Here is a 26,946-nt window from a genome sequence, read left to right on the forward strand (position 1 = left end):
AGGTAAGATAAAATTTGACATTGATTTATTTTTAGATTTACCGGCAGCGAAATCAAAAACTACACTCCTTTGTGAAGTATGACTATATGGTAGAAAGTAAAACATAGCTATGTTTTTTAAAATTTTACACACGAGCTTCTTGGGTTGCCCTGATACCCAAAAATCCAGAAATAGGTCGATTTTCTGAAAAACTCTCTCAGTCTCTGCAGACGTGCAGATCCCACTCTCAGATACCTTCAAAGAAAAAGTCCAAATGGAGAAATGTCGATGATTTAGTGCAATCGGGTCATTTTCGGAAGACCCGTCGGGGGGGGGGGGGGTAGCTGAAATCATTAAGCAATTAGGAGCAAAAAAGGGAAAAAACAAAACAAGGTTTTTTTGGGGACAGTCTTTAGTCTTTAGTATGCGTCATCTTGACACTGATTTTCTCATATGTACTTTGGTCACTTGCGCGTTTGAATACATTAATCACGTTTGTATTTTCTCTTTGTACTTTCACTTTAATTTAGGTAGGTGCTGTTGATACTGATTTATAAAAACAAATGATCAAATCTTCGAGTATCGTCTATAAACTCGGAAACTGCATATTGTATGTCTGCACTGGCTTCGGTGTTAAGTAATTCTTCTAGATCTAGATTAAGTGTTCCTGTTTTGAAATATATTGACTGACAGAGTTTTTCTCTATCCAAACTGAAATTGTCACAAGATAATAAAAAATGTTCTACAGATTCTATTTCTCCGCTAGTACATTTGTTGTCTTCTACATGTCTGTTAATGAAATGTTGATACCCCTTTAGTTTGGAGTATCCTGATCTGAGACTGTTTAGTATATTGAAGTGTTTTTTTGATGGGAAGTCGAGTTCGATTCTTTTTGATGCATCTGGGTGATGATTAAAAAATCTTCTCCCAACCTCACTAGATTCCCATTGTGTCTTCCATTTTTTAATGACTGATGTTCTCGCCGCTTGTTTGATGTCTTGTTTTGTCGTGATTGAAGACATTTCCTCCCTATTATCTGCCTCTTTTGCCGCTGCTTTTGCCAGACGGTCAGCCTGTTCATTTCCCTCTATATCAGAGTGCCCCGGTGTCCAAATGATGTTGATACTAAAACCCTTTTGTTCCAATTTTATTTTCCTGTTTTTGATTTCTTGTATGGTTTTGTGATAGTTTTCTGATTTCCAATTTAAGGTTATAATGCCTATTGCGGATTGGCTATCAGAGTATATGTTAAGTTGTTTAACATTGCGGTAATTATAATTGTCTATTTTTTCCAGCACAAGTTTAATGGCTACTAGCTCTGCTAGTAGTATTGATCCTCTGTTTGATACAGGGTACTGTATTGTTTCCTCCTCTGCATTATTGTATATAATGGCTCCTGCACCACAAGGCCCAGGATTTCCCATGCATGAGCCATCTGTGAATGCCACTGTTGTATTTGGAGGAAGTTCTTCTAATTGTTGTTTTATAAGTCTTTGTCCTTCAATGGTTGGTTCACTGGTTCTTGTTTTGGAACTTCCCAATGTGGTCCAGTACTCCCGTGCCCTTCTAATTGCACACATGCCACAACATTCATGTTGCTGTTCAATATTATTTACTTCAATTGATGTTTCCTTCTTCATATCATCTGCCTGTAGTATCATTTTTCCAATTGGAGAGATGTAAGTTTCCCGATTAGATTCTGTTTTCCAGTTTTCTAGCTTTTTCTTAATTGGGACTGTTGTAAAAGATGAGGTAATTTTTGCCAATTCTCTAATTGCTATTTCTTCTCTTCTCAGTTCTGAAGGTAAGACTCCACCAATTATCTGAAGAACTTCAAGGCTGGAAGTTGAAGGCATATTAAGGCATAAGGCAAGGCCATGTCTTTGAACCTCATCCAACTTGTGTAGGTTTGTTGAATTTCCAATCTGCCAAACACAGCTTGCATATGTGATGGTTGAACAAACAAGACTTTGGTAAATTTCTATTAGTCTTTTTGTTGGAATATTAGCAATACCCTTAATTTCTCTAATTATACCTAATGATCTTTTTGCTGTTTTCAGTACATTATCTATATGAGTATTGAAAGTCAGTTTTTGGTCAAGTGTAACTCCAAGAATTTTAGGATTGTTGTTGTGTTTTAAAGTTCCATTACCAAGCTTAAGTAGAACGGATGTAGTATTTTGTATACTTTTACTGAAAATACAATATTCTGTTTTTTCTACACTCAATTTCATCCTCCATTTGTTGCTCCATTCATTCACCTTGTCAATATCTGTTTGAAGATCTTGTTGTAGAATATTGATGTCCTCACCTGTGTGCCATATGGTTGCATCATCTGCAAATTTACATTTCTGTGCCAGAACGGTTTGAAAAATATCTCCTATAAAGATGTTGAACAAAATAGGGGATAAGACTGAACCTTGTGGTAATCCTGTATGTGTTTTAAATAGTTCTCCTTTTGTGTTGTTGATGTTGATTACTGCTTCACGGTTATTTAAAAAAGAATGAACCCATTTCCAGATTTTTTTTGGGACAATTCAGACAATTTAAAGGCAGTCAAAGGGAGGTATTCCAATTGAAATTTAAAGAACACTCAGTGTTATATATATACACATGTATGTTTGATAACTTGATTACCTCCCTTACACTGCTTGAAAATTATATGTATTAAGAAATGATTGTCTTGCAGTAGTAAATATATTGTTACAAGTTACTGTTAGTTAATATTAATTCTAACTATGAATATTTTCCAATTTTAGAAATGAAGAAGAACTTTTCTTCAAACATTTTTTTGATGGATTTATATTCAACAGCATAGTGTATTGGCCCGAGAACACAGTTTTTTTTAAGTGCATTTCTTTTAGACAATAAATTCAAATTTAAAAAATCGCACCTGTTCTTTCTCAAAAAGATTTTTACAGTGTAGTGTACTACCAGTGATACAAATAATATTAAAATTATAGAAACTTCTACCAGCTCTAACACAAAATATTGACAATTCTGTGTTAAGGGGGTGTAAAATTCAGTTTGACGGCTTCAGACGTGATAAAATTTGACCTTTTTGAACTGGACCAAATCACTACTTAACATAAAGATTCAGCACCCATTTTTTTTTAACAAATACATCCCTCTTCTTAATATTTCATGCATTTAATATCAAGAAATAAATTGGGAAAGTGACTATCAAATAAAACATGCAAGTTATACACTGTTTACACTAGGGACTATATTGGTAGACAATGGAAACCAAAGGACGATAACTGTGTCCTTAGACCTATTGCTCAAAAGGAAAAAAACAACATTTTTTAAGTTCATTAGACCAGTGTCAACTTTTTAATCACAATCCAAATTTAGAGCTGTATCAATGTTGTGTCCATACTTACCCCAACAGTTCAGGGTTCAACCTCTGCAGTCGTATAAAGCTGTGCCCTGTGGAGCAGCTGGTTAATATGATGCTTAAGTACATGTAAGTGAACTTATATATAAAAAAAGGAATAATGTCATGATGATCTAAAACTGTCATTCATCTCAAAGACTTGTAAAAGAGAGACAGAAGAATCCAAATGGCTTTCAAACTCGTCATACATGTACATGTCATAGGTGGATCGATGGGGGGCCCTGGGGTGCTGGGCCCCCCTTCGTAGAAAAGTTGATTATATAGGGAATCACTGAAGCATGACTGGAGCACCCCCCCCCCCCCCCCCCCCCCCCCCCCCCCCCCCCCCCCCCCCCAACTTAGGTCAAGTTCTGGATCCGCCACTGCATGTCATATGCTGTAAAATAATTATCTTTATAATTTTTTTAAATCTTCATTGTGGTACCCAGCAAGCTTCTAAATCTTACCTATTACATTTTTTACTTTACATCAAAAAATAACAATAATACCAAATTACTTTGCAAACACCAGTTAAAAGTACAATGTAATCTTAAAGAAATTAATAATTATTTCTAATCATGTATTCAGAAAAATATTTTATTTAAAAAATTCTGATTTTTAACATGTAATTCATGAAATAAAAAAATTAATATTATACATATTATATATACATGTAAAAAAGAAATTCCTATAATTCTACCAACCCAGGAGGCAAACCTATAGGGTGCAAATGTGTTTTGGTATTGAATGAACCAGCTGATACCCCTGAATCTTGTTTGCACCCTGTAGTAATTATTCACATTGTTCAAAAACCTGTTCACCCTGAGATACAATGTATTTCACCTCAAAAATTTTATAAACTGATATTGTTGAATATTTATTGCAACATCTTTTTATGAGTTACTATTTAAACATGAAATGTTACATCAGACATCATTAAGGCAATTTAAAAGAGATTGTCCAATCTGTCAGTACATTGTATGTTGATTATTGTTATCATTCACCTGGAGATCAAACTGCAGATATCTCTCTGGATTTTCTGTTGCCACCAAGGAGTCCGGTACTTCCCTCGAGTACTTCAGCTTCTTCCAATAACAACAAATCCTGGTTTTTTTAATTTCAGATCACTGAAAAAGTGGAAGAGTACAGTACAGACTAACCAAAGATTATATAATGGTAGTTTTGGTATGGAAGATAAAAAGGAGGAGCAGATAACTCCTGCAGATCCTGAAATTTCAGAAGTAGAAGATGCAGAAAACACTGTAATTGTAATAGATAAATCAGATAAAGTACCAAGGAGGAAAAAAGATCACATCATTAAATTTACAAGAACTGAGGAGAAAATTTCTGAAGAGGACGAAATACAAATAGAAGAATCAGAAGTTCATGACACCATGAGAGAAGATGAAAAAGAAGGGTGTTGTGGATTAAGAAAGGGACCACACATCATATTTTTGTCAGTATTGTATTTGCCCTGTGCCTTGATTTCATCACTTTGTGTATCTTTCTATTATGGTGCATGGACATGGTACAATTTATACCTATATTTCAGTGAAGAAAAAACAGTTTGGCATAAAGTGACAATTTGTCCACTTCTTATATTGACGTTTCCTTTCACCGTTGGATTTACATCACTTGCTATTGCCATTTTTGCGGCCTTCAAACAAATTTCATGGTACTATAGATCTTGGAGGACTGAAATTGTAGATTTTGATAAAGGATTTTATGGCTGGCTTTGTGACAAGATGGGTCTCTCTCAGTGTTCGCCATATGAGATGATATCATTGAACGATGATGCTGAATTAGAAAATCTTCCAATTAGAACTTAGCTGTTATTGTTAATGGTTGTTATACATATAAATGTAAATCCACTGCAGATCAGATTAATCCAACAATATTTGAAAAAAATAACTTAAAGTTGGAAAATACAATTTAAAATAATGATAATCTTTATTTATAGGATGAGGTGTAATGCATTAGTCATGCTAGCAACGTAAATTTCTTGATGCCATTGAGGCATTGAATCTATAAACGTAAAGTAGCTTTTACATGTCAGATTCTTAATGGGTATAGATTTTTATAATAAGACTTTATTTTGAAACCACTCTCAAGAAACCAGTTTGACTTAGCTTAGACTTGGGTCATAGTATCTTTAATAGGATAAATACATTTTTATGTTATTACAACATCAATTTTGTTTATTGATAATTTGTATGCAACTTGGTTTTTTTTAACTGTTCAATCACTGAAGTTTGCGTGCATAACACTGCATAAATTGATAACATAAACTTTGCTATTTTTCCTACCATTACATGTATGTGCCATTTAAATATAAAATCTGCAGACAAATGTCTTCCATGCAGACTCTAACCTAAATTAAGCTTCTTTTTTTTAAGATTCAATGTGTTGTGATATTTCTTTGAAATTATGATTTTGTGTATTCATGTTAATGAATTTGATACTGTACTGTAGCAATGGGCTTGTTTTATTTTTGAAAACATAGTCTACAAATGTATTCTCGTTGCATTGAACCCCCATTGGTGGCCTTCAGCTGTTGTCTGCTCTATGGTAGGGTTGTTGTCTCTTTGACACATTCCCCATTTCCATTCTCATTTTTATATGCACACTAAAACTTGAAAATTAGAAATTTCAAGCAAATCACAAAACTTGTGTTTTGTGTTTGTTATTATTTTTTTTATCTTGGTTTTTTTTTTGCCAACTTAATTTTACCTCTATGGAATATCATAAAAAAAAATTTCAACAGAAAACAAAATACATTACCAGTAAACATCATCAGTATTTTTCAAAAGAGTGCCTTTTTAATCCAAATTCAATATACAATAGTACAAGTGACCCTTATATGAAGACCTTATTTATGCAATGTATTGTTTATTTCTGGAAAGATATGTTAAAAACCATCGACCATTTAGACAGTCTAAGTAATCTTCATTTGATGTCAGTTATTTGTTTAAGATGAATACATGTATATTTGTACTATTGTTCCATTGGTGCATTTGTTGAGTTGTCTGTTTAATGTATGAAAAATGTAGGTTTTTTTAAAACAAAACAACAAAGGTACATCAAAACTACACATACATATCATTCAATAGAGACATATGCAATTAATCATACTAACTTGGATTAGTCCTTTAGCTCTGCTAGTTGCAAAGTTGTCTCATAAATAAGATTTGAAAGTTTTAAAACAAAAAAATAGGCTGAATTTAAAAGGGCACTAGCTGTCAAATTCATATTCACCGATTTTAATCAAATTCACATATTTGATTTATAACAATGCAAAACATTTATACAAATTATTAAAAGTCTAAAATAAACAATTTACAGGGCACTGGCATGAAACTACATAGTTTTGTTTTGTGTATTTTAGTCTAAATGCCATCTAATTAATTATCGAGTTGACCTCTAAAGTCATCCGATGACCATAAAAGCGATGTAAACATAAATATAGATATCAAAAGATTAAGCAAACTCGTGCTGTTAGATTATTCTAGGTCTATTTAATTTCATATTATAGATGAAAAATAAGTGTTTATAATCGTTTTTACCTGAATAAGAATGATTTTTTGTGGATCAAATCATCAGTCAATCAAATGATATACCTTTGTTTCACTTTCAATATTGACATTCTTTTCCTTTAAATAACTATACACATACAATTTACGTGTTATGATATCAATCTAAAGTTAAGGGGTTAAATTGAAGTTTACATGAATACGAATATAAATGAGGTCGAATTATTCACTTGCAAGTGAATAATTCTTAATCAATGTTATTTTGCTTATTTTGACAAAATGGAACCGTTCTGGCTACTAAAAGCGAATTATTATTTCACTATTTCCATTTCATTAATGATTGAGCAAAAAAAAATATATGTTGGATATTTTATATATCTCGTAGCTAGTGCCCCTCTAAGGTTATATTAACAAAATATGTAATGGAGTATTTATTGATCCCTAAAATGAGTAAATACAATTTTTCAATTGAATCAATATTGACAAGATACTCTTCCTGTTGTATGCATGTCTATTTGATGTTTTTAGTTGTAATGTTTATTAATTGTCAGCAAGTGTAGCTGTGTAAGCTAAACCGTTGCAATTTTGTATACTTCTGTTGTGGTTTTTTTTTCTCATTGATCTCTATTCATACAGTACACAGAGTCAGTGTATATGTAAATACATGTATTTAAGTGCCTGATATTATATCTCAGGGTAAATGTAGCATTCAGGATCATTCTGTCTAAATTATTTATTATAAGACTAAGGATTTGTATAGTAAGGTACAAATCCATGATGAAACCTAACAATTTTTGTTTTGCATTCATTTCCTCATATGATATAATAGTACATGTACATGTAATAATAAACTTGGTTAAGGTATACACTATGATACTGAAACATATATAATGACTGCTTTAAATTATATAGATCTAGATGAGTTTTAAGTTTTACAACTGAATTTTTGCATTTAAAATATTTACATGCATTGTCGAGGTACATTTTAAGCAAAATTTATAAAGTTTGTCTTAATTTATTTTTTGTTAGTCCAAAATTACTGCGGACTCTTAAATTAGTTTAATGTATTTGATTATTACCACAAAACACAGATAAAGTGTGAATTTTGGTGGCATCACTTTTACTGGCAAGAGTTATGTCCCTTTACAAATGGAAAAAATGCTGAATTTTTCATTTCCTTTCTCTCACTTAAGTTTGCCTCTACTAAAAGTTATGAATCCTATTCACAACTGAGTACAACTTGGGGTAGTGTCACTTTAACAGTTCTTGCGGTCTGTGCCATTTTAACATTATATGCAAGCCAGGGCATCATCTGTGTCTCATGGACACATTCTCTATTTATTTATTTTTTATGACTTTTGAATTAGATCTGAATTTTTACAACTTTGTCCACTGTTTTAAGCATTACATATCTATCCGACATACTAGTATTTGTGTCACTAGATTCTTATGTTTTAGAATAATTCAAAAAGAAAGAGGCCTGAATTAATGTTTAAAATTTAAGATGATGGATTTAAAATGACCCAAATGAGTTTGTTGCATACTTTATAAATATATGTTCGGAGCAAAGAACATTTAAATATACCATCAGAATGAGTTTGAATTATTGTTTCGTTTGCCTATTTCTTTAAGAAAGAATTTTCAATTTGTCATAAACCTCCAGACAGTTATACAAAGTTATACACAACTTTCAGCGTTTGGATCTAGTCCATGGCTATCAATCTTTTTATACATGCATTTGCCTTTAAACTGTACAAAGATTACAAGAGTAGGTGAGTCCTATTTCACTTATAGTCTTATACATATATAAATACTCAGATACCAGAACCATGTGTCTTTAAAATCATATACATTGTAACACAGAATCACTATTTGTACAAAACCTTCATTATACATTTTTTGTACAATAAATTCAAAATTATTGTGATGTTTTTATAAATGTAAAATTAATAACACAGTGTTGGATTTGCAATGATAAAAAAACTACTATAGCATTTATAACATGATTGGCTATTTGCCTTCTTAAAACATTTTTCATTCCAATTACTTTAATAGATTTTACATCTTTGAGGAGGATTCGCAATAATAAATGCACTCATTTATACTGAATTTACAGTATGACTTCATTATCAGATTTAACCAGATAGTTAGATTATAGACAATAGATTGTATACTTATATAAGTCCATATTTAAGTGCTAAAAAAATCGGTTCATTGAACATTATTTCATTTATACCACTGTTGTTTAAATAAGATTAGAGCTTTTATAACTTGTCATACAAGAGGAAGGAATATAAATTTGTCATTTCGTTCACAAAATTTTGACATGTTCCTAAAGTCTCATCACTTTTTTTTAGTACAGCATTTCAGTATTAAAATACAGTTAAACATTTTTAGATAACTGAAGATAAACAAACTAATGGTTAAACATCCAAGTTTTATATTACCTTCTGATTGTCAACTAAACGGAAAACATGTTTTTGTTCTGACTTTCTGGTGAAAGATATCTTTGATCTAAGATGGAAGAACCTTTTATCATGTACTTAAATAAAAAGCTTTTTCTGCATCCATTATAAAGCTAAGAGTTTTATTTAATGTTGTCATTTCAGTGTTGATATATCTGATTACTTGCTATTTGTTTGATGGACCATATGATATTGGCGTTTGCATCAATATCAGATTCATGTCATGTTTCAAAGAAATTTTCTCTGTAATGTATAGCTTTAACAGGTCAAGTAAATTCATGTTGTCAAAACTGTATTTTATTTACAAGATTCATTTATATGTATTGGATACCAATGTTATTGGATTTAGTTATCCATGAATTAGAATGTTCAACAAATGTCAAATTTTCTAAAGAAATGTATGTAGACTTTGCCAAACCATAAAGTTGAATATCCATGAATCTGCAAGTTTCCCTCAATCCACAAAAATTGGTACTCACAAAATTAAATGAATACATGTATTCAGTAAAAATGCTTATTTTAAATTTAACATGAATAGATGCAAGTAAAGTATGAAGATTGAACTAAAGCCTGCCTAATTTATATTTCCTCTGGCATGTTATTAGGGAGCTACCATTTGATTTTTATGGGGGGGTAGGATGAAATTTAAAAATTAAAGGCAGGACAGGAGTTTTGAGTAAAAAAAAATGCAGGATTAGGCACTTGCAAAAAAAAAAGTCAGGACGACAATTTAGGTAAAAAAAAGACAGAACAGAGTGAAAAATAAAAAGGCAGGACAGAGATTACAGCTAAAAAAAATGCACGACAAAATTTTTCATCCTAGCCCCCCCCCCCCCATAAAAATCAAATGGTAGCTCCCTTAGAATATGAGTTCAATCTTGTTCAAGATATTAGTCCAACCTTTCTTCTAGCTATGCTAATCAATAAAACTGTAGTTAAGGATGATGTTTTTAGAGTCACAAATGATTTAGTTTTATACTCTTTTTTTATATTTCTTTATATTTTTTAGTGTTTACAAATATATTTTAGTACATTTTATTAGATCTAAATTCTTTGCTTTTTACATACTCATGCATATGTGCAATATTCATCTGTTTGCTTTTCATTATATACTGCAATATAAATAAATAGAAGTCATACATCTTATTTTGTTTTCTATCAAAAGCAATAATTTCAGAATTTACAGTACCCAAATGCGTTATATTGTATTTAGTGAGGTCATCAGAAGACAAAATCAGAAAAAGTCTTTTTCATATTATATTGACTAGGCAGGTTAAACAAACTACAGGTATCAGGAAGCTGTTTTAATTCAAATTTTATCAACAAATAGTTGACTTATGATCTTGAAAAAAATGCTTAAAGGTGCATGATGCCTTGCATCTGGAAGTGGCTTAAATATGAAGAACACTCTCTTTGAATTTCCATTTAAATCGAAGGTAACCAAGCTTTTTATATGTTTTATTAACTTACGGTCAAGGAACAGTAAATGGGCTATGTCGCAGATTTTGCTAAAAATTTGCATACATCTTTGGCTCGTTGAACTACAACTGAAAATCGAAAAAATAATACATTTATCTATTTTATTATCTGAAAAATTGCAGATTGATTTCTTTTAATATGGGTGAAATATTACTGTTTGAATTCTTACAAAAGGGGTGAACATTTGTATAGAAAGCACATAAAATCGGCGAAAAACCTTCTAAAATTTGTCTTAAAATCGCCAAATCTCTAATTCTACTCCATAGATTTTTCTTAAAAAACTATATATTGTTGACACATACATTTCTGTTTTAATGATATAAAATAATCATAGGGTCACCGACTCCGTTTTTTGTCTAATAATCAATTTGATACCTTGTTGGTGGTGAAAAACGTCAAAAACCAACGTTTTACGGCCTGCAATGCGATAACGTTACGATTATTTCGACGTTTTGTTGGATTTTATCACAAAGAACGCAACTTTGAATGATGTATACCGTAAAAACGAAGTCGGTGTCCCTATCTTTATTTTGCATCATTATAAGGGAAATTTATGTATCAACAACATATAGTTTTTTAAGAAAAATCTATGGAGTAGAATTAGAGATTTGGCGATTTTAAGACAAATTTAAGAAGGTTTTTCGCCGATTTTATGTGCTTTCTATACAAATGTTCACCCCTTTTGTAAGAATTCAAACAGTAATATTTCAAATGATAATTGAGATAAATACATTATTTTTTCGATTTTCAGTTGAAGTAAATAAGCCAGAGATGTATGCCAAATTTTACAGAAATCTGTGACATAGCCCATTTACTGTAACTTGACCTTAAGGAGGCTTGCGTGAACAAAAATTTCAGCAAAAATTAAACATTTATTTGTTCATTACAATTTTTTTTTTATTATATTATTAGTTATTACTTTTAGATATGGTACAAAAATTAACAATAAAAATCATTTCAGTTTGGCCCCAGATGACTTTTAAAATGTTTATATCATTGAAAAAGCTCCAAATTATCTCCCTTTGGTGCAAAAATGCCATTTTTTGGCATTTAAATTAAAATATCTTTTTTAACTCATCGGTATCCTATATTTTTTTATTATGGTTTTCAAATAAGGTGTACCGGTACTTAAACTAAATAATTGTAAAATTAATCAATTTCTATAAATTAGTTCTTTTTTTATTTCTTTATTACCTCTATTTCTTATAAAAGGTCAACAGAAAATGTATGCTTCTTTCGTGAGGCAACTTGTGACCCCATTTTTTATTTCATTTTCTATCTTAAAAGTATTTATGATAAAGTTCATTTATAGAAAAATATAGGGTAATCCTATATTAAAGAAAAATATTGATTTATACCCGCTAGCCACCTTAAACTTTAAAAAAACCCAAACATATGAGCTCCCCATTTGAAACAATTTTTTTTTTGTACCTCATATAGAACAAAAATCTGAGAATATTCATCACAGGCACTCCTTTCTGTCAATAGGGGGTTTACTATCCACACTCAGAGAGATATGAGATTAATTGATAATTGGCCAATCATATTCAGAGATTGCCTTTTTCAACCATGTTGTTCATTCGATTGTTATAAAATGGGGATCTTTTTATAAAAAGGGTCATCAAAACCATTCCTGCCAGCATTGTTGAAATTGACCTGGAAGTAAAAAAGATGACTATTACATTTAATTTGAACGGGTTTAATGGAAACATTTTCACCTGATCAATATAAACTGAGGGCTGTTAGTAAAGAATCTTACAAACATTCTGGCCAAGTTATAAAAAAAATCTCCTTCCAGTTTTATAGGAAAACATTTTTGAAAATGAAAACATTAAGGATTGCATCCCTCTGGCTGCCAAGATTTTGTCCATTCAGAACCAAATAAGGATATTTTGAGGTCCTTTTATTCATTATTCTTACTCATTATAAAAAAAGATGTGATATGATTGCCAATGAGACAACTCTCCACAAGAGACCAAAATGACACAGAAATTTTATTACCCATTTTACTGCTGAAATACAATTTTTCACAGAGTTTCAATGAGGATCGTTTGCACATGTTCTTCCTATCATTCGGAAATTTCCTGTCAAAATTCATAATAATTTCACCTTGAAGTGACGTTTATTAGATCATATTAGTTAGTCCTTTTTTCATAGATGTTTTTAATTGGCCAATCTGAAAGGGAGACGCAAGATACCAAAGGAATGTTCAGACTCATAATTCTAAACAAACCGACAATGCCATGACAAAAAAAAACCCTCTGGTAGTCATATTTTGGACTGATCAGAACCAGACACATATATCATATGTCTTTGTTTTAATCAATTGAAGGGTGTTTTGTTTAGAATCATCATCTTTTCTGGCATGAATAAAACTAGCTATAATTAATAGCTATAGTTTCGGAGAAAATGGTGAAAATGTGATTTCCTGTATAAGGTTTAAATCAATTGATTGATTGCTTAACGTACTACCTATATGTATACCTACCTATATACCTACCTACCTAGTCATTATAAAGCCTGGATGCACATATGGCAAGGACTAGGTCTTTCCACTCATCTCTGTGCTGTGGTTTCTTTTCTATTTCACACCAGCTGATTCCATTTTCTTTCATTTCAGCTTCAACTCACTGTTATTCTCCAAGTTGGTTTTGGGCGTCCCTTCTTTCTATTCCCCTTAGGTGTCCATCTAAGGGCGACTCTGGTGATGTCGAGTTCTCTGCTAGTCTCCTTAGAAGATGACAAATCCATCACCATCTGTTTTGCTTCAATGGAGTCTACATGATGTTGGCGATCTTACGCAGCTAGAATATTCTTAAGATCTTTCTAAGGAAAACGTTGTTAAAACTAGATAGCTTGTTGATGTCTTTTTATTCCATTCTTCAGCATTCTGCCCCATATATCTGCACTAATAGTACACAACTGTTATATAGTATAGTTTTGGTGCTCTTACTGATGTTGCTTAACTTCTAGATGTGACTTTATTTTTAAAATGCAGTTCTTGACTTTCCTTTTTTGGCTCTGATGTCTTTGTCTGCAGTCCACTTTCAGATGTTACTGTGCTGCCCAAGTAAGTGAACGATGAAGTGAAATCAAAGTGTGTCGCATTTAAATCTATTACAGGAGGCTCTGAGATTTTACGAGGCATGACTTCTGATTTCTTGTTATTGATATTCAATCCAATCATACCTGCATTCTTAATGGTTTTGTCTTGCATGTGTGTTTCTAGATGTGACAGTAACGCCAGATCATAAGTATTATCTAGATCTTCAAGGTAGTGAAAGAGAGTACATGATGCCTGTGTTGTAACGCTTTATGGTTGATTTCATTACCCAATCGACAACTATATATTATGAATAGAAAGGAAGTAGAAAACTGATGTCCGATGAAGTATCTACAGTGCATCTGAATTCTGTATAAAATATTTTATAAGTTGTACTATTTTTAATGGCATTTCATAGCTTCGTAAGACCTTCATGAACTTTCTCTGTGTTTGCTGTCAACGGCTTTTTCAAAGTCTATAAAGTTTATTACCAGTTGTCTCTGTCATGCTGTGCACTGCTCAATAATGTTTCGTAGCACAAAGGAGTAGGTCCGGTAAGACCCCTTTTTGGCCCCAAAATATAGCACTTTTATAAAACTGTTAAAATGAAAACTTTTATTCATTGATTGAACAGTAGAATGCTTCTTTTAGATAAATATGGGCTGTTTTGACAATACATAGCACATATATCGGGTACTAGCACCATTAAGTCATGCTAAATCACTGAAATCTTAGCATTTCAGTTAAATTTCAGACGGTTTTGGTGTAAAATGAAAGTGGCCGCATTCGTGTTCATCCTTAATATTAAAATGTAAATTGTATCTTATGATAATACATAACATATATAAAGGTTGATGATGAACACGGATGCGGCCAGTTTCATTTTTGACAAAATCAATCTGAAAAGTTAAATTTTTTGGCATATTTGGTAGATTTTTGTCGAGCCTTCGACTTTAGTCGAAAAAGCGAGACTAAGCGATCCTACATTCCGTCGTCGTCGTCGTCGGCGGTGTCCACAAATATTCACTCTGTGGTTAATGTTTTTGAAAGTTTAATAACTTTCTTAAACTATACTAGATTTCTACCAAATTTGGACAGAAGCTTGTTTATGATCATAAGATAGTATCCAGAAGTAAATTTTGTAAAAATAAAATTCCATTTTTACCGTATTTTACTTATAAATGGACTTAGTTTTTTCTGCGGGGAAACATTACATTCACTCTGTGGTTAAAGTTTTTGAAATTTTAAAAACTTTTTTAATCTATCCTGGGTTTGTACCAACCTTGGACAGAACCTTATTTATGATCATAAGATAGTATCCAGAAGTAAATTTTGTAAAAAGATAACTCCATTTTTTCTGTATTTTACTTTTAAATGGACTTAGATTTTCTTCCAGTTAACATTACATACAGTCTGCAGTTAAGTTTTCAAAACATTTACTAGATTTATTAACTATCCTAGATTTTTACCAAACTTGGACAGAAGCTTCTTACAATCAGAAGATAGTATCAAGAGGAATATTTTTATTCATTTTTTTCCTCATTTTTGTTGAGCCTTCGATTTACAGTAAAAGTAGGCGAGACACTGGGTTCCGCGGAACCCTTACAAATTTTTCATATTTGAGCTTGAATCGGATCGTTTTTAATGACACAATCAGTTAAAATCTTTCACATAAGCTAATGGAATAAAATAAAATAGACACTTATATTGTGTTGATGTTTTGTGGTGTTTTGGTGTCCCAACAATTGTAAAGCGCTATGGCACAATCTAGGGGGAGGCTCACGGTAGGAGGCCGGAATCAGCAACGAGAAAGAAAACCAAACTAGAATATCAAGAAACTCGCTATTGATTTCATAGCGGCTTGATACGTTTATATACTAAGTTCTGAATGTCCTAGCAAGTAACAAACAAAAGAATGTATGATTTATGAGTTATCGATAACATGTATAATACACAAATAAAGTTGCAGACGTCGCTTGACCGTTGTCCGAACTTTTAAGATGCTCTTTATAACTTTACTAGACATTTATATAATTTGGTAACTGCTGCAGTCTCATTGTCCAGACAAATTGAATAGTTTATAAAAATGCTTGTTTGACATATTTGAAATATTCAACGCTTGAAAAATGTATAGAACATTTAAACAATAATTCTATGTAAAATAGTTTACAAAGTAGAACCCGCATACATTAACTAATAAACCATATGAAATAAAATAAACTACATTTTTCTATTACAATACTTATTAATAAGTGTTTAAAAACTGGTCAAAAATTTTCGTCAGATGAACCTGAAATGTGAGGCCAAAATCGGTCCTTACCGGACCTACTCCTTTGTGGTCGCTACACTTCTTTCCTTTTCTTAAACTTTATCTGAGTTTGTTGTCAATTGCTGTGTCAATTTTGTCTATTAGTTGTTTTGCTGAATTTACTTTGGATGGGTAATTAGGCGATTCTTCTACATTTATTGCAGTTTGTGAGGTCGCCTTTCTTAACCAGCCTTATGAAGGTACCTTCTGACCAGTTTTTCTTGATGTCTCCAACAGATTCATCTCATTATGTGACAATATGATAGGCTTAAAAAAAGTTTATATAAATATATACAAAATATATTTATATTTGGATTTATGAATTATATTCTTAAAATGTTTATCAAATTGAATAAAATAAATACAGGGGAATATCTATTGAGAAAATCATGACCTTAAAAAAGGTTGTTCAATTGACCTCTGGGTTGCATATAACATGTTTACATGCAAACCAGGTGTTGATATATAGCCATTACAATTAATTATAACACTGGACATACGTATATTGCAGACCATGTGGAGACATGCGGCAGTAACAATTAGTTAAAACACTGAACATACGTGTATTCTTTGACCATCAATTTCCAGGTTGGTCAAAACATGTCAATTAGAGACAACTTAATAGATATTCATCCCTGCATCTTTTGATTTAAAATATAATGGTCAAATTAATAGAAACATTGACACTGTTTATATTCTGTATATATACTTGTGTATTTTACTGTAAAAGGAAGACCGTCCGTTATGAACACTGGTCCAGACGGGCTGAATAAACTACTATTCCAAATAACCATGTGTTGTGTTACAATTAGAGCAATCAGTTTCTGTGTGCTACCGCGGATAGGCTACTGCTGAAGTCTTGATAATGCAGAGGTTATGTACTGACAGGACAGGAATGACTTATACTTACTCTGCTTAACTCAGACTTTCACAAAAATATTGCTAACCAACGGCTGGTCAATAGGACTTTAAGGTGTTTTTTTCACATATGCCAAATAAAATAATCTCATGGACAACTTTTATAAATAAGTCTTATTATTTAAGTTACATTTGGCATAATTTGGGAACTTCGGTTACAATATATCTTTAGATTTCCATTGACGTTTAGATAAGTATGTTTAATTTGTCATATTAAAGAGTGTTTGTTTTTAAAAGTGTGAAAGTGTTTTCACGGAAGAGAAACCCAAGCATGTCGATCCTCTTAATGCTGAAAAAATGAATATGAAATGGTGCAGAGGCATATGAAATAACATCCTATAAAACTAAAATTCATGCATACTATCGTCAAATATTTACTAAATCTTATCATCGGTATAAGGTCATTAATCGTAAATATAGCTCACCATGCAGACTTCTTATACGTTCAGGTAATTCACATCCATTTTTTTATGGAAATATTCTGTATAAAGCACAAAAATGTCAGTATTCACCTCAGAAGCTAACAAAACCTTTAAATACACTTAATTAGAAGGGATATAGTTACAATACTATTGTCAGGTCGTTAAAGATTGCAGATTTGGCGTAAATATTGACTCACTTAAAAAGTCTTTCCATTGGAACATTTATTTAAAAACCAGTCGTTGGCATGACACGTGTTATGTTCTTTTCATATATGTTATGATGGTATGATACTAAACCCTTAACAGGAAGGATTTTTCCTGATATTCATATGATGATAAAATAATCTTTCAATCAGTTTAATTGAAGTATGGAGCGGTCTTGTCAGTTACTGCTAGTAGTTTGTTGTTATTTATGTAATTATTGTCATCAGTTTGTTTATTTTCTTTGGTTATATCAGACTCGGACTTCTCTTGAACTGAATTTTAATGTGCGTATTGTAATGCGTTTACTTTCTTACATTGGCTAGATGTATAAGGGAAGGGTTGAGATCTCATAATATAAAAAAGAAAATGTGGTATGATTGCCAATGAGAAAACTGTTCACAAGAGACCAAAATGACACAGACAATAACAACTATAGGTCACCGTACGGCCTTCATCAATGAGCACAGCCCATACCGCATAGTCAGATATAAAAGCAATTCAAACGAGAAAACAAACGGCTTTATTCTAAGTACTATGTATACCATGGTTTTTACCAAAGCAGCTAATAACTGATCATAACTGTTATAGGTCTAAAATTGCTAGGATCATGTTTGTTACCTTTATTCTTAAATAAAGGTATTATATTTCCAGAAAGCCAATTTTCAGGGATAGTTCCACTGTCAAATATAATATTAAAAAGTTTCACAAACACCTGTGACATAACACTAAAAGAGTGTTTTAAATATTCATTTACAATCATATCATCACCAGAGGATTTATTGGTTTTTTTACTTTCTCAAAGATTTTTCAATTTCCTCTTCTGTAATAGGTGAATTTAATATAACATTTAAATCTTTTACATTGTTCTGATTTTCTAAAACAATCTCTTCATCTTCAGTATCCTAAATTTAAATTCTTAAAATAATCAAACAAAATATAAATATGTACACATGGATTGTTTACCCTTTTACCACCGTTCAAAATCTTCCAGTATTCTTTCGGGTTAATCGATTTTAAGTTTTCTATCTTGTGTCTAATTTTCTTTCTATGTTTACGAATGCTCTTATCCATTACTCGTTTATAACTCTTTTCTAGTTTCAGTCAGAAGTGATAATTTAATTTAGAATAAAAGATAAGAGAAAAATATAAAACAGAAACCTTAGGAATGTTAATCTTTCAAAATATCTTTTTCGTGCATGAGTTATTTTTTGTTTTGTTTTGAGCAGTCTTAAAAGAAACTTTTATTACTTTTTTCCTGTTATGTCAACATTTATTGGGGGAGGTTGTATATTTATTACCCATATAACAGACAGAGGTTTGACAATCATGCATGTCACCCGTAATTACATTTACATGTAAACATTTCCCTATTTGGATCCAGATTTAAAAACAGGATGAAGAGGGTTTCTCCTGTTTCTTAGCGAGTAAGCAAACATTTAGTATTTCCGACAATGTACATGTATTGTTTATATCCTACAATTTAAATCTGGCTTTAAGGTTTAAACTCTGACTTATGTATTTAATTATTTTGAAAGCAAAATGAAAAGTATGTCTTAAATTGAAATAATTGTTTTTCCATTATTGAATCGTGCATTATTTGTGTATTGGATTACTTGATTTTCATCTCTATTTGTTTACTGACACATGACGAAATAGTTAAATTTAAATATTTTACAAAACCGTTGTCATTATCAAAAGATTAAAATCGACTGATTAAATGAATATGAGAGTTCAATTATTATCGGCGATGTCGAAATTAGCCGTCAGCTGAGACTACTATAACAGTAGTCTCAGGCCGTCAGTAATAAACAGTCAGTTAGCGTCAAAACAGCTAACAAATGTGTTTATTAAGTATGTTTAAAGTATATGATGTATATATTGTATCTAATCAGCCCTTCTGTATTTCACTGGTTTTTTTTTTTAATTTATTCAACAAATTTCGCTTGTCCAGGTGTCAATAACGATGATGTCCACACCATAAGTAGTTTGTTAATTGCGTGTCGTGTGCAGAACGTCGCCCCTCTTTTAAAAAAAGACGGTATAAAAACTATTTTTCATATAAAATCTTGCAAACAATTGTAGTCCAATTATAACACTCGTTACATTGTTCTTTGGTATATTTAGAATCCGTAATAAACCTTAATTATCTGGAAAATGAGATAATGAATTATCTGACGGTATTTTTTTTAAATATAATAAATCTGGCAAACGATTGTCGTCCAATCAGAACACTCGTTACATTGTTCTTTGGTATATTTAAAACTAAATTATCTGGAAAATGAGATAATGAATTATCTGGAATTCAGATAATGAATTATCTGAAATTCAAATAATCAATTATCTGGAGATAAATTAGGATTATCTGAAAATCGTTCAGATAAACCTAGCTTTTCTTAATATTTTCAAATAAACCGGGATTTTCTCCAGATAATGAATTTTCTGTATTATCTGAGATAAACTAGGATTTTTTTGAATTTGAATTAAGCTGAGATAATCTAAGTTTATCTGAGATAATCTAAGATTAATTAATAAAAGTGGTTCAGGCTATATAAAATTTGTAATATAAATGAAATGATTTTTTAAACAGCTTCAAGACCTTCAACTTGTATTGGAAATTTATCACGTTACAGTTTTATCCAATGAAATGGAAGCTCGCGCAAGTCACTTTTGCGCATCATGTATGATCTTCTAACACTGTCTGTTTCAACTTGTCAATTTTCTGATTTGTCAAATCTCAAGGGTTGAACTGAGTAGATATATTATTCATTATATTATACCATTTAACATTCAACATTGTATGCAATGTGCATCATTTCATTTCCATTTTATTTTAAAAACGGATTAAAACGTCAACCGTGGCAAAGAAATATTTTCATAAATACTTTATTAGTATTATCAACTTACAAAATATTAAAAACCCATTGTATAGTTATTATTATTTGAGTGACTGAATTCAGTCACTCGATTTCATCTTTATATCAGAGAATTCAATCAGTATATTAGAAAGTAACATAACTCTTATTTGTACCTGTTGCTTCTTAAATAAAACACAAACTGTACATTCAGATAAAACAGAATTCGGATTACAGATTAAATAAAAACATCATATAACAGAATAACAGCTAAATGAAATTAACTCTGTATCCTGTTCATTATTTTCACAAAATGTTGACTGAATTCAGTCACACAATATTTTAAAGAAGCTACAAGAAATTGAACTAAATAAGAGTGTTTCATAAGACTTAAATTACACCAAGTGAGATTACATAGTATTTACATCTATAAAACAGATGACTGAATTCAGTCAACACAAGTTCAGTAAATATTTGTTGAAAAGACCAATTCTTCAAAAGTAAAAAATAGAATGACTGATTTCAGTCACAAAATTAGGTTAACACAGATATATTCAATAGAGCAATAAATGCACATATTTAGTTTACAGGTCGATGTTTGTGATTTGGTCAGTTTAAGGCTTAACACTAACGATGATGTACTACCTTTTGCATGATGATTATTTTTCCTCCCCCATTCATGATTCATTGACTTTAAAACCTTTGCAAAGGGTCGATTTCTATACTTATATATAATGTATATATCAGAACACTGATAAAAATGGGTAATTAGTTATTTATTAAAGTATTGTAATTCAAATTTCAACATTTGTTTTATACATATCTATCAACATTGCACCCAGGGGATTCAATCTGTATAAAATTTTCCATACTAATTCTTGATTTCAAGATTTAGTAAAATTTTGAAAGCTATTGTATTTAAATGATACGGGACTATCTAATGCTTATTCGTATGGTGTGCTATTACACCACTGTCCCAGGCTAGGAGAGGATTGAGCGCTCACAAACTTGTCACCTCCACATTCTCAATGTGCCTGTCCAAAGTTAGGAGCCTGTCGTTCAGTGGTTGTTGTTGGTTCATTTCTGCCATATTGTTCTTCGTAAATTGTAATACATTAGACCGTTATCTTTTTCAATTGAGTTGTTTCATATTTGTTTTATGTCGGGGCCTTTTTATAGATGAATATACGTAATGGCTGTTTCTTATAATGTTGAAGGTCGTATGGTTGCCTTTAATTGCCCGCATTCACCTCATCTGAACTTTCGTGGATAACTGTCTCATTGGTTATCATACTAAATAAATCCAAACTTTCCAAAAACTTTTTTTTTTTTTAAAGTACTTATAAATTGAGGAAAATGAGGAAAGTAATGATGTTTCATTTCGAAGAAATGACTTCACCTGCACGTGACATACTGATATATCTAGTATTATTGATCTGTAAAAATGGTAATATCTCATTGAGTAGAAGCAACCTTAGAGATGAACAGATGATGATTTTTTCCTAGTTTTTAAATTAATAAAAATGTTTTTTCATTGTTTAACGAACAACAAAATCAAGCTCAATAAACTGCTTAATAACTTTCATTGGTCAGAACACAATTTGCACGTTCACCAACAAACTAAAAGCACAAAAAAACATTGAAAGTCAGAATATAACATATGAAATGTAACAATGTTTAAAATTGAGTGTGGAACACTAGAAACATCAAGAAGTCTTCTTTTCTGACTTATAAATATGCTGACATTTGATAAAAACATGGCAAAAACAGGAAAATAAAATGAATTTAAAATCAAGTTCAATATTTTATTTTGATGTCTTGATTAAATTATCTTTAGAGGGAAACCCCTTTTTACAATGTTTTAAACGAAAAGCGGTTAAAAACTGTATGAACTACACTAACGACTTACGTGTTCATATTTAAATAATACTTGAAGGTCGTCAAATTATTTAAAGTTTATAAAGAAATAAAAAGTTGAAAATACACAAAATCAGAAATTTTCTTAATTGCAATGAATCTTTGTACTAATATGTGTCATTTTGGAATCAACGCACCACAGTCTGCTACTCCTGTCCAAAATATATCACACCAATCGAAACAAACGTTTGTTGCTTTCACTTTTGCTAATTTTCTATTTACGGTAAATTCTCCTGACTGTCTGGTCTGCATTCAATATCCATGGATTGCTTAAAGATTATTTGGGTACTCATAGATAATAAAGTCTAAAAAAGAAAATAAATTATGCTAAAGACCTATTTCAGAAAAGAAAAGATCATTTAATTAGTGAGCATAATACCGTTCTTTGTAAATGCATGTTTGTCGAGCCTTCGACTTTTGTCGAAAAAGCGAGACATTATCATAGCGATCATACATTCAGTCGTCGCCGTCCACAGATATTCTTATATTAAAAAACATTTATAAGATATCTCGTATACTTTATGAGATCTCTATATGAGATATCTCATATAATATAGGGTTATTGCATGAATATTGGGGGATACTGTTCCGAGTAGATTTTTATATTGCACGAGCTTGCTATGCAATAATATAATTTATTCCATATTGGTGTTATATTAGTAGGTTTCTCTATAGGAATTGGATTTTGAATAAAAGAAGCATATTCACCCGATAAAGTGTTATTCACCGCGCTAAACGTCACATGCTTTTAGTACATGCAAAGTTATGGTTAAATGTTTCATTTAAAATTTGTTTTGGTATATGTTATTTATTAAATACATGTTCTTTTCTCGGAATATGGAATAAAACAATTACTGTCTTTTGTTTCGGTAAATATGGGGTTTAATTGACTTTTGAAAAACAGATATTCACTTCGGCCGTCGGCCTCAGTGAATATCATTTTTTCAAAAGTCAATAAAACCGCATATTTACCTCACCAAAAGACAGTAATTGTATGATCACTCATATAATATAAAAATAAATTATATATATGAGATATCTAAAAATATAAATAAATATCAAGACGGCTAGCTATAGATATATCTTTAATTATCGCTTTATCTAAAGCTACGCCATTGCATTTTAAAATTTAATTTTAAATGCTGGAAACCCTTGATACATAATTGATAATGAAGTTCAGAAATACGCATTTTAAAAATAAGTGTTAAAAAGATCTCCAAGTTTGATATTAGAAAAGGTAACAGAAGAAACTAAACAAAATGACAATGATACATTAATTTAAAAATGACTACTAGCAGTTACTGGCATAGATATTAGATGATGTGGTCAGAGACATATATTGTATTATATGTCTCTGATGTGGTATAAGTGCCACTCAGACACCTCTCCATCCAAGTCACAATTTGATGAGTTTAATGAGAAAAAAGTAAAATAACAACATATTTGCAGTATTAAGCTTGAGCCTTAATAAAATTTGTATTTTGTAGTTTTACTCAGTTGTTCATCATACAGTTTTTTTAATCCTAATTTTGAGTAAAATTAAAAAAAAGAAACCTTTAATTTGATTCTCTGAAATGATTATTTACAATGAAATAGATTTATGATACTTAAACAAGTGATTTTCATGTCATTATCCCAGATTTAGTACAAGGTTAATTTTATCACCCGACATGACCGGTCATCTTTTAAACACATGTGTTCGTTCTTGGCAACGTTATATAATATTCCTTCGATCATTAGTATCAGTCAGGATTCGACTTCGTCAAAATTATCGCCCTATTACGGCATTTCATTTTCACAATCGTAGAAAAGGAAGCTATTGTAGGGATGACGCGCTGACAAATTTTGCTCTTGAAAACCGATAAATTTATCCACATAGCACCATTACGATCTTTATGTCAGTTGTATTTTAAAAGACAAATATATCTATTAGCTAATGAGCATAAGTTAGTGATCTTTTCGGCATTGATTCAACTTTAAACTATTGTCTGATCGGTTGTCAGGTGGAATTTTCAAAAATTCTGAAACTTTAAAAATATCTAATTAAATATTTCGTGGAAGGGCAGACTAAAAATGTTCAGTGATTGTAGAATTTAAACCCTAGTTATCACACACACAATTTTTTTTTCATCAAAGATATGCATTTTCTTTTTCCAACTTAAAAGACTGCTGTCAAGTACTTTTAGTAAAAAAAATAGCTATTCGAAAACACCTACTCTGTTTTTGCGATTCATTAGATAGGTATTTCACTTGACCCATATATTTCATCTTTTCGTACTGTGATTTTATTTTTACGTTACAAAGGTCCGTGTAACACTTATCAATTCAAAGTTTTAAAAAGTTTTGAAATTTTAGATTTTTAGAATTTTGATCAAAGTTTTAAAATATCAAAATTTCAAATTGTGTTAAAGTTTTGAAATTTTGAAATTTTAACCAAATTATTAAAATATTAAAATTCCAAATATCGTTTATAAATTTGATAGTTTAGGAATTTGATCAAACTTTTAAAATACTAAACCTAACGCGCAAGGTTTGGTTTTTTTAGCTTCGATTTCAACTGGGTTTCCGCCTGGTATGATATATTTTAAGCTACAATAAAATTTGATCATTTAAGTAATTCCCCTGACTGTTAGCAGTGAAACCTAGATGTTATAAAGTAAAGTTTGCAAATAAAATTTTGTAACCTCACCTTTTTCTTTCAAATTCTGTATTTGAGGATCGCTGTTGATATTTCGAATTCACTGCACCCAGGCCACCAGAACTTTGAGTTAATTTTTTTCTTTGGTGATTCGTCTGTTTTAATACAAATAACACAGTTTTAAACAGTGTTTCTAAATAAGTTAGAACAGAGCATACAACAAGTAATTGTATATATTTTTTTCTTTAAAAATGTAATGAAAAAAACAGGACTGTCTTTGCCTATATGCAATCATACCACATCTTCTAATTGTATATTTTGACCATAACTAAGCATATAAAGCAGTTATTGTCTATTTTTACCGTTTATATGTTTTTAAATGAAAATTAAAGAAAAAAAATTCGTAAGACTTCATCACATGATTACTTCGTAACAAATGAGAGTATATTAATATGAAGCATTTTTCAATAAGCTTTCCAAAAACGAATCGACTCTATAGGAGAAAGAATTTCATAACAACACATATACAATTCAAAATATAAAGAGCTAGCAAAATATCGTAACATGGAAAAATTATGTACTTTAAGTTGCTTTGAAGTACACATAACCAATAAGGATAGGCAGTGGATATATATAAAGTTATAAGTATTTATTCACCCACAATTATGCTTATTATATCTGTACTCATCATATTGACCACTTCTCATTGAGCACCAGAGAGATATAAAATGCACAAAAAAACTGGCACATAAATGGCAGTTAGCTTTAGCCTTTTTTTGGTACATAAATTCCTTAATCATGTTAACACATATTTTCTTATAGTTTTGACTGAATTCTTAATACAAATGCAAATAACATGTTTCCGCAGATAGATACACTTATATATAACATCCCAAACTGTTTTAATAACTGCTAGAAATTAATAAAAAAAAAATGGCACTTATTATACTAAGTTATCATGCTAAGTAAATGTAAAGTTTAATATTAAAGACATATCCTTTTTGAATGTCAAATAGGCTTCAGACACTTTATTCGTGGTCAAGTTCTCAAGTACTGTTTTTGTATATGTGTTTAATTTTTAAATGGTCCTATCAGTTGCATATTACTACCCGTAAGAAGTACGTAATTCATTATGCATGTTAATTTCTATCTTCTTAAAATTATGTCTATATACGGCTGTATAGCAAAATGTCATAAAACATTTTCATATTCTAATTGAACTTGGGCAAACCTCGGTTTTTCATTATCATATTAAATCATAGTTTAAATATCAACACAATTTGTTTTTCTCTTTCTCCTCATATTTTCTATGGATTTAAAAAGTATATCTTACCAGAACTCTCGTAGGTATACACGTTAGCTTCAGACTCTTCTTCCTTTAAAACGAAATCCCATCAGTCTCATTTTCCTTTTCTAAGGGACTTCATCTTTCTCTTCCTTTGTCCAAAGTACACAACAGAATGACCTCGTTTCACTTTACAGTACTGCGTGTATTACAAAACACGCGACATAATCCATCACTGGCAACACAATGATTCCCAAATTATTATTGTACCGCGAAAGTTCTACTACACTGAATAAACATGATAACCATACTGTGTATTCAATATAATACTTCCTTCCGAGTCTAGGGTCAATCAGAGAGGTAACATTAGAAGGATATAACAACAATTTAGCATCTCTAGCAATAAAATATGATAAGAAAAAGAAAAGAACCAGCATGTGTATTATGTAACGTAACCTCAACTTTGGGAGTGGTTTAATAACATCAACAGAATGGGATTTTTTTTTACTTAAAAACAGTCTTTATTGAAA

General features: G+C 30.9%; 2 protein-coding genes and 1 long non-coding RNA gene across 3 annotated transcripts in view; 1 reads left to right on the forward strand and 2 right to left on the reverse strand.

The window, feature by feature from the left end:
* LOC134707840 (TBC1 domain family member 5-like) overlaps positions 1–4,485 on the reverse strand; it is a 42,122-nt gene extending 37,637 nt beyond the window's left edge. Inside the window, exon 1 of the mRNA XM_063567923.1 lies at positions 4,360–4,485. The gene's annotated coding sequence lies outside the window, so the exon portion shown is untranslated. The remainder of the gene's footprint in view (positions 1–4,359) is intronic.
* On the forward strand, positions 36–8,416 carry LOC134707841 (transmembrane protein 169-like). The gene is made up of 2 exons (XM_063567928.1): positions 36–76; positions 4,479–8,416. Exon 2 carries the CDS (start codon positions 4,543–4,545, stop codon positions 5,182–5,184), a length of 642 nt encoding a protein of 213 aa, XP_063423998.1. The 5' UTR covers positions 36–76; positions 4,479–4,542; the 3' UTR covers positions 5,185–8,416.
* A 14,110-nt stretch (positions 8,417–22,526) lies between these two features.
* On the reverse strand, positions 22,527–26,673 carry LOC134705341 (uncharacterized). Its single transcript, XR_010105536.1, has 3 exons — positions 26,465–26,673; positions 25,183–25,286; positions 22,527–22,798 (listed from the first exon to the last, which is right to left on the reverse strand). It is a non-coding gene; the product is annotated as an uncharacterized LOC134705341 (long non-coding RNA).
* Between the last annotated feature and the right edge of the window lie 273 nt (positions 26,674–26,946).

This window comes from Mytilus trossulus, chromosome 2, assembly GCF_036588685.1.
Source record: "Mytilus trossulus isolate FHL-02 chromosome 2, PNRI_Mtr1.1.1.hap1, whole genome shotgun sequence".
NCBI classification, from domain to species: Eukaryota; Metazoa; Mollusca; class Bivalvia; order Mytilida; family Mytilidae; genus Mytilus; species Mytilus trossulus.